Consider the following 8,074-nt stretch of genomic DNA (forward strand, 5'->3'; position numbering starts at 1 on the left):
CCCTCCCCCTCACTGCACTCTCTGCCCACATCAGGAACCCATTTCACAGACAAGGCAGGGCCGGTCTGTTCTCTGGGTCCAGTCTCGCATGCATTCCTCTAGCTTCTGCTGCTCAGGGTCCCCTCCTCACCCACACCCTAGTCGCCTGGGCAGCCCCGACCACCTGCAGTTCTACCCCACACCCCTGCAGTCTGGGCTGGGTACCAGGCTCGCAGCTAGGCCTGGGCCCATGGCAGGGGGGGTGGGTGCACCAGACCAGACCCCTCCCGGACGCCAAAGTTGGAGTAGGCTGGGAGCCCTGGGCCTCCCCTGCTCAGTGCTAGCGGTGGGTGCCAAAGACAGGATGCGCGCTAGTAGAAAAGCCCTCATCCCAGGTGAAGAAGGGACCCACAGGATATCCCAGGGCAGACCTACGGGCTCTCCTCCGAGGACCCCGCGAGGGCCAGCCTGTCCCCTCCGGGGAAAAACTAGGGACTGAGACCCAAACTTCATCAGTGGTCTGAAGTACAGGGGGCCTGGGAAGCAACAGAGGTGGGTGGGAGCACTGGAGGAAGACCAAGGGGTCTCCAGAGAAGTGAACCAAAATACCAGGGGGTGGGAAGAAAAAAGCAAAACAGACCAGATGGGAGGCCCAGTGTGGAACTGACAGCAGCTGTCCAAAGAGAAAAGAGAAGGGAACAACGATAATATAATAAAGATTATTGTTTTGGGCTAAGGGCCCGAGACTCCTGATTAAAGCCTGTCCACCTTCAGTCCTGAGAGTATCCTGAGAGTGGGAGAGAAAGGCTCCTGACAGGCACTGGCCACCAGCAGCTGGTGGACCCAAACTGCTCAACCTTCTCACCCAGAGCCCATCACCAAGCACTCATCCCTCCCTTCCACACAGGCTCAGTGAGTGCCCACCCTCTATCTGGGCCCTGAAAAGAACAAAGCTCTGTCCTCCTGAGGCTTTCCAATCCAGCAGGGAAGGGGCCAGAAATAAATAAAGGAGATCAAAGCTCTAGTATCCCTTGGGGACAAACAAACAAACAAAGCAAGGTAGGATAAGGAACTAAAGAGTGAGGTGGGTCATGGAGGAGGCCAAGTGAGTAAATCCTTGGAGAGATGACGGCCTGTGCAAAGGCCCGGAGGTAGGAGGGGATATGAATTTAACATGCCAGCAAAAGATATTTTCAGACAGGCCAGCTCAGAAAGTTTACACACCACTGGATTTTCTAGAAAGATACTGAGGACAAGCAATATGGAAAGAATGACAAGAAGTCTAGGAAGAAGTGACTCTAAGCGAGAAGAGTGAAAGGGGCAGTGGGGAGTATGGAGTACCTAACTCGCTGGGAGCAGCAGGGCCAGGGCCTGGCAGGAGGCATTGAGATGATTTGAAGGTAAGGATGTGATAAAGGCAGACAGCGTGGGAACATTAAGGCAAACATCAAGTCCAGAAAAAACGAAAGCTCTCCTAAAAATAATGCATTCCCAATTCACTGCTTAGCTCCCCTCCCACAAATGACCCTGTTCTTAAGGTCAACAATGACCAGTGCTGCCAAACCTAGTGGTCCAGGCTTGGCCTTTCTTGACCTCAGCAGCATGTGGCACGATGACCCCTCCTTCCTAACCAAAGCCCTCACCTGCCTCATCTCTCTTCATGCCTGGCAGCTGTCCCCTCTCCTCTAGGGACCCCTCCTCTCTGCCCTCTTAAGTGCTCACCTCCGCAAGGGTCTCAGCCAGCGCTTGTGTTCCTAACTTTCTCCCTCTGGCCCCTTTTCCACACATATCTGTCCAGTTGCTTTCCAGACCTCTCTGCTCAAGGGCCTAGGGCCAGCCTCAACACTAGCACGGCCAGGCACGCCAGGATCCGGGCTCCTCCACCAGACACTGCAGGCTCTGTCTGGGGAGCTTGTGCTCCTACTTCCCCGCAAAGAATATTCCTATGAGAGGCTTTCTGAAACAAGCCGTTGGCCGTCCCTGTCCTTCAGTGTAATAGAAACCCCATTTTGTGCCAGGCCTCATGGCTGCCCTTAAAATATGGGGTGCCCAGGTAAGTTTAAATTTTGAATAAGCGAATAATTTTTAGTACAAATATCCTAAATACTGGTGGGACATACTTATGCTAATAAGTACTTACACCAGAAGTTCTTGTACTTATTTTTTTTTATTTTTTAAAAAGATTTTATTTATTTATTTGGCAGAGAGATACCAAGTAGGGAGAGAAGCAGGCAGAGAGAGTGGGGGAAGCCGACTCCCCGCTGAGCAGAGTCCCATGCGGGGCTCGAACCCAGAACCCAGAGATCATGACGTAAGCCGAAGGCAGAGGCTTAACCCACTGAGCCACCCAGGCGCCCCAATACTTGTACTTTTGATAGGGGAAAGTATTCATTGGTCCTAGATCTGCATTTGCTAAATTGGACAACCCAGGCACAGAACGCAGTCCAGCCCCACCTCCCCGGCAACGAGGAACGGCCACGTGACGGAAGCCAACCAATGGAACATCAGCACCGTCGGGGCGGGGCCCGGGAGGGAAGGCACCTGCCGCGGTCCGCCCTCCGCTCCTTTCTGGGGCCCCAGGACCGAATTCTGACCCTTGCCATCGCGTACCCCGCTCACTTCCAGCACTGAGGTCTGGTCTGAGCTTCACATGGCGTTAGCACTCCCTCCTCTCTCTCTGGCCTGCTTTAGAGTTCACAGGAATCCGCACCGCCAACCTCTAGCTCAACCTCCCACCACGACCAAGGTAGGACTCTGGTTTGTTCCCGGTGGTCCAGACACGCGGAGTGGAAGCTGCATGCCTGGCCCCTCTAGGCAGAATAGCCCAGAGGACAGGATGGGTCCTAGGGTGGGAGCAAGGGCAGGGCAGGTGCTGTGGGGCTGAGGCCTGGAGGAAGTCTCTGGGTAAACGTGCGTGAGCCGGGGGTGGGCGATCCTCCTCTGCTGCAAGAGCAGCAGAAGCGCCCTGCTGCAGGGAACACTCCAGAAAGGCCAAGTATCCCACAGCTGTCATGTCCAGCCATGGCCCCACCACACTCCTGGAGGTTGCAAAGCATTGCTTGGATACTACAAAACACTGATGGAAGGAATGGAGGGACGGAGGGAGGGTTACCGGACTCCCCAGGAGGCCTCCTGTCCGGAGCTACACACACACTTTGGATGAGTACGGGCCTGTTACTCACAGATGCAACATTTGTATCTGGGCCCAGATTCTTATTCCCTGGGGCCCAGGGGCTGGAGGAGGTCCCCAGCAGGCTGGGTGGAGGCTATGGGGACCTGGCCAGCCCTCCCTTCCTGGAGGAGCCTTCCCTGGCTGCCGGCTCCTCCTGACTCTCCAGGCAGCCACCGTGGGCCAGGAGACACTGGGGTCCAGGTCGGGGCCTGCAGGCAGCTCCCCCTACAGCCATCCCCACCGCAGTGCAGAGGAGCCTGAGTCAGGGGAACTCAGCACTGGCACAGCTGTTCCAGGGGCAAAGTCAGCTTCTCTGCTCTCCTGGCCTCAAAGGGCAGGCAGGCAAGCGAGCAGGTGTCTGAAGGCAGACTTGCAGGGGCCACACAGAGCCAGCGGCTACAGGTCCTCATGTCAGGCTAGACATGCATATCTGCTTAGCATCCGCACTGGTGTGGCTCCCACGGAACTGCTGGGGGAAACCAAGTCCCACACCAGGAACCCCGAGGGGCGACGCAGATAGGCTCTGGTGGCCAGAACAGGAAGACAGGACACAGTATGTGGGGCCCGTGTTTATTGATGGGGGAATAGTGGCGTATGAGGGGCCTCAGCGGCCGGCAGGCCAGCAGGCACACAGGGCCCGGCGCTCGGCCTGCAGCAGGAGGGCCTCGGTCTGCAAAGCAATAGGGGCAGTGAGGGCAGGGCACTCCATCTGCCAGCTCCCGAGGGCACATCATCTCCAGGTGGTACTGGCCGTACCCTCTCCAACTGTTCCTGAAACCTCAGAACCCCCCAAACACCCTGATGGTCAGACCCTCTGCTACCCTGGGGGCCTTTTCCCCTCCCCACGTTCTTCCTCTAGACTCTCTGTGGTTTCTGCTGGCTCAGCTGTCCTGTCCCGGACCCAGCACATGCTCATCCCCAGCCTGGACTACTTCCCAGTGGTTCTCCTTCAACCCATGTGCTGCCTCTCAGAGTCCCCAAACACCATCCCCAAGATGGGCTGGGGCTGCTCCTCTCAGGGCCCCGGCCTCAGACTCAATGGGATCCAGACGCTAGGAGCACTCCAGACCTCGATCTGGGCCCTAGGGAGCTGGCCAGGAAAGGGGACCTGGGTAGGGTCTTCCCTCCTTTCCACTTCTGGAGATTCTCCCGCATTCCGGAGAGGAGTACCTATCTCTGTTCTGAGTGAAAATTCCTTTAGCTAAGGCACAGTGAGGACGCAGGTGAGGGTGGGAGGGCTCCGCGTTCCTCCTAGACTTGGGGGGTGACCTCTGCGCACACCCACTCCTCCCCAAGTGAGGCTGGGGGATGCGGAGTCTCCCAGACCACCGTGCCCAAGCTGCCCTTTCTTGCCCAACCTTTCCCACCTCACAACCCTTTCTCACCCAGGGAAAGTGACCCCTCTATCCGCTGGCCGCTGGGCCTCATTGCCCCCTGTGGGGGGATGCTGAATGAGACTGGCGGTTCCTTCTCAGGTCCTGGCCTTGGGGCAGGGGGCACCCTCCCTCCAGGGGGCTGGAAATGCTCATGGGTGAGGCCTGCGCCCAGAATGCCCCTCCGAACACTGGAGCCAGATGAGGGCAGGAAGAACACCGGCCAGTGCCACAGGTTGGGTTCTGGCCCCCACCCCCAAGCAGCTGCCTCCCGGCTAGAGGGGCTCACCCTCGAGTCCAGGCTGTAGGCGGTCTTCCGAAGGTCCTGCAGGGCACGCTGCATAAACTCGAACGCGTGACAGTCCACGCACGGACGGCCTGCGGGGGTGCGCATCAGAGCGGACGGAACGTCAGCCTAGCCCAGCTCCCCCCCCCCCCCAGCACCTCCCACCGAAGGGGCGGCCCGGGAGCCCGACTGCGGAAGGGGCGCAGGGTCGGTGCTGGGAACAATAGGGAGGCATGGTGCTCTCGCACGCCCCGGTGGCGTCGGGGCCTCGTGGGGAACCTTCCGCTACGCACGTACTCTGCGCGGGGACAGCGTTCCCGGCGGCGGGCTCGGCGCGGGCCTGGAAACCCAACAGCGCCACGCTCAGCAGCAGCAGCAGCCACGGCGGCAGCGACCTCGGGAGCCTGCACAGCGGCAGAGGGGCCATGGCCGAGCACTGGGAGCCGGGGCCGCCCTGCAGCGAGCCGCGGGGATCAGTGGCGCCCTCAGCGGGCTTCACCGACCCCCTAACCCGCCCGCAACCCCCCGGGCCCGCGAACCCCTCGCCGCAGTTCACGGACCCCTCCCCACGCTGCCCGCACCCCCCGCTCCAGGCCCTCGAACCCCTAGCACCCCAACACAGCCCTCGCCGCGGTTCACGGACTCGTTCCCACCCCGCCCGGACCCCCCGGGCCCGTGAACCTCTCGAACCCCGCCCACCCCTCCCTACTCCGGTTCAGGGACCCCCCCCACCCCCGCACCCCCCAGGCCTTCGAACCCTTCGCGGTGGTTCACGGATCCCGCACCCCGCCCTCACCTCCCAGGCCCGCGAGCCCCGCCCACCCCGCCCACCCGAAACTCCCGAAACACTCCCACCCCTCCCTCACCCCGGGGCCCGCGAACCCCTCACACCCCGCCCACCCCGGGCCCCGGAACCCCCCTACCCCGCCTTCATCTCCCGAGCCCGCGAACCCCTCCCACCACGCCCTCACCGTGGTTCACGGACCCCCCTCACCCCGGTTCAGCAGCCCCCCTACCCCGCCCCATTCCGGGCCCGCGTACCCTCCCATCCTGCCCTCACGGGGGTTCATACACACCCTCACCCCAGTTCAGGGAACCCCGTAACCCGCCCCCCAGGCCCGCGAACGCCCCACCCCGCCCTCACCGCGGTTCAGGGACCCCGCGACAGCAGCGCCGGCGACTCGGGAAGACGTGCTGCGTCGGCCGCGCACTGCGCATGCGCTCCGACCGGACCCCGCCCGGGTCCCCCATCCGCCGTTGTTGTCATGGGAACCCCAGATTGCTGGAAGCACCAGTTTAAAGGGGCCGAGGAAGCTCCGAGAGTCTGAGGGCTCAGCTCTGACGGGGGCTGCACCTCCAACCCCCACCAGGCTCACCGACCTTGGAGTCCGGGGGGCTGCCGGGAGGAGGCGGCGGCTGGGCAGAAGCCAGCCGCCTCCAGAGCCACTACGGGCGGGCGGGAGCAAAGCTGAGGAAGCGGGAAATCTGCTGCTGGCGTCCAGCGGTGCCCAGTCTCGGGGTGACCCTGGGGCCAATCCTGAGGGAGGGGCTCTATGCTCGCCAGGGGTCGGGGAGGCTCCCCGCTGGCCGCTAGGGTCCGGTGGGGTCGGGTCGCATTGCTCGGAGGAGATCAGGGCCAGGAGTGAGCCAGACTGTGGGGCGGTGGAAAATCCACCCTCTCTGGTCCTCACTCCCGCGCGGCCTCGCCCCTGACGCTCAGGATCGGGAACAAGCCCTCCGGCCGGCGGGGTCCTTCCTCTACACCTCTCGGAGCGTGGACAACTACTTGTCATTCCCCTTTGGCCCCACCTCTCCCAGCCTTGAGGCCCTACCACCTTCCCGGGCTGTGTGACTTTGGAAGGGTCGCTTGGCTTTCCTGTGCACTTTTCTTCCTCGTGAAGGCGCAGGGCTGTTGGAAGCGAAGAGCCTCGCGTGCTCCCCCGAGGCGCCCAAGGCGCGCGGGTTTCAGGTTCCGGACCGGCCCCTCTGGAAAGGACGCGCTGCACTTGGCGTCTCCTGGGTCCCTGCAAAGCCCGCCAGCTCGTGGGGGGGGGGGGGGCGCCCCAAGCCCACGTCCCGGCCGCGTGCGTGCGGGAGACCCCAGCAGCCCGCACCTTGCGGGGCAGCGCGGCGCCCCGACGTCCCGCCCCCCTGCGCAGGGCTTCGAGTCTGCTGTGGCCGGCTGGACGCGGCCTTTCCGACCCAGGGAAGGGGCAGTGCTCGTGACTGCCACTGTCTCCTCTTGCCCATAGGGCGGGCTCCGGGGGGGTGGGGCGGTGCTGGGCCGAGGAGACTGCAAGCCGCGATCCCGGACGTGCGCGTTTCCGTGCTCTTCCTCCTGGCGGCGGGGGGGGGGGGGGGGGGGGTTGCCGGGGCGGAGCCCTGCGCTGCACCCTTCCTGGCCCCTAGGACCGAAGACGTGTTCGACGTTGGCTTTTCTTTGCCTCCCCATCTCACCCTTGTGACATTTGCCGGTCACCCTCTCCACACACAGGCACACAGCCTCGTCCACGTGCGGAGGGGAACCCAGCCTACCCAGAAGCAAGGCGCTGGTAGACCTCAGGCAGCGGGGCTCTGGAGCACGCTCTTCCCGGCCCCGCCGCAGGCTCGTCCAGAGCTCCCTGCTTAGTAGGGAGAGGATGCGGTGCTCTGCGTCCCGGGGGTTCCAATAGCGCCGGGCTCCAACCCCTCCAGCCCCGCGGATCCAGCGTCGCGTGCGCTCTCCCGCTCTCCGGCACTCCCGGCACCCGGGGGACTTCTTCTGGTCTTCTTCAGGCCAACACACGGTCCAGCCTGACCTTGGAGCCCAACACACCCTCCACCTCCTGCCGCGACCGCGCACGCCTGGCCGAGGGGACCGAGGGGCCGCGGGATGTCGGGGCCGGGACCCGGGGCGGCACTCGGAGCTACGCGGGTCTTGACTGCGGGGATCGCGGAGCTCCCTCTCTCCCCATCCCCCCAGGGCTGCTGTCCAGTCCCCAGAGCACCGGCTTTCCCCTCTCAGTTGGAGCCTCCTCTCCAGGGAAGAGCCTGTGATCTCTTTTTCTTCTCTGGAACTCAGGACCCTGAGACCAAGATCTGAGCGGAGATCAAGAGGCAGCCCTTGGCCGTCGGAGCCCACAGGCGCCCCTGTGATTTTTTTTAATTTCCGAAGAAAACAAGCCTAGTGAGTCCCTCGCACTCTCCCCGCCTGGGCTGCACCTCTCCCCGTGATCCATTTCCCCTTCCTTTCTCTCTTGAACCCACTCCTGCCCGGTCTGCGAC

At 62.6% G+C, this 8,074-nt stretch overlaps 1 protein-coding gene across 3 annotated transcripts; it reads right to left on the minus strand.

Moving 5' to 3' along the window:
- Positions 1-3,707: 3,707 nt before the first annotated feature.
- NICOL1 (NELL2 interacting cell ontogeny regulator 1) lies at positions 3,708-6,993 on the minus strand. 3 transcript variants are annotated; one of them, XM_059166937.1, is made up of 4 exons: positions 6,643-6,993; positions 5,108-5,264; positions 4,814-4,902; positions 3,708-3,821 (listed from the first exon to the last, which is right to left on the minus strand). In XM_059166937.1, the coding sequence occupies exons 2-4, from the start codon at positions 5,235-5,237 to the stop codon at positions 3,756-3,758; spliced, it is 285 nt and encodes a 94-aa protein (XP_059022920.1). In that variant the 5' UTR covers positions 5,238-5,264; positions 6,643-6,993; the 3' UTR covers positions 3,708-3,755. The 3 variants fall into 3 exon arrangements, with proteins under 3 accessions (XP_059022920.1, XP_059022910.1, XP_059022901.1); XM_059166927.1 differs by having other exon boundaries at positions 6,646-6,775; XM_059166918.1 differs by lacking the exon at positions 6,643-6,993 and adding an exon at positions 5,955-6,043.
- Positions 6,994-8,074: the final 1,081 nt, after the last annotated feature.

Source organism: Mustela lutreola, chromosome 1 (assembly GCF_030435805.1).
Source record: "Mustela lutreola isolate mMusLut2 chromosome 1, mMusLut2.pri, whole genome shotgun sequence".
NCBI classification, from domain to species: Eukaryota; Metazoa; Chordata; class Mammalia; order Carnivora; family Mustelidae; genus Mustela; species Mustela lutreola.

Coding starts and splice junctions, on each gene's coding strand:
- NICOL1 (XM_059166937.1), bottom strand. CDS start 5,237: ATGGCCCCTCTGCCGCTGTGCAGGCTCCCGAGGTCGCTGCCGCCGTGG. Junction 4,903..5,107: donor GAACGCTGTCCCCGCGCAGA/GTACGTGCGTAG, acceptor GCACCCCCGCAG/GCCGTCCGTGCGTGGACTGT. Junction 3,822..4,813: donor CCTACAGCCTGGACTCGAGG/GTGAGCCCCTCT, acceptor ATTGCTTTGCAG/ACCGAGGCCCTCCTGCTGCA.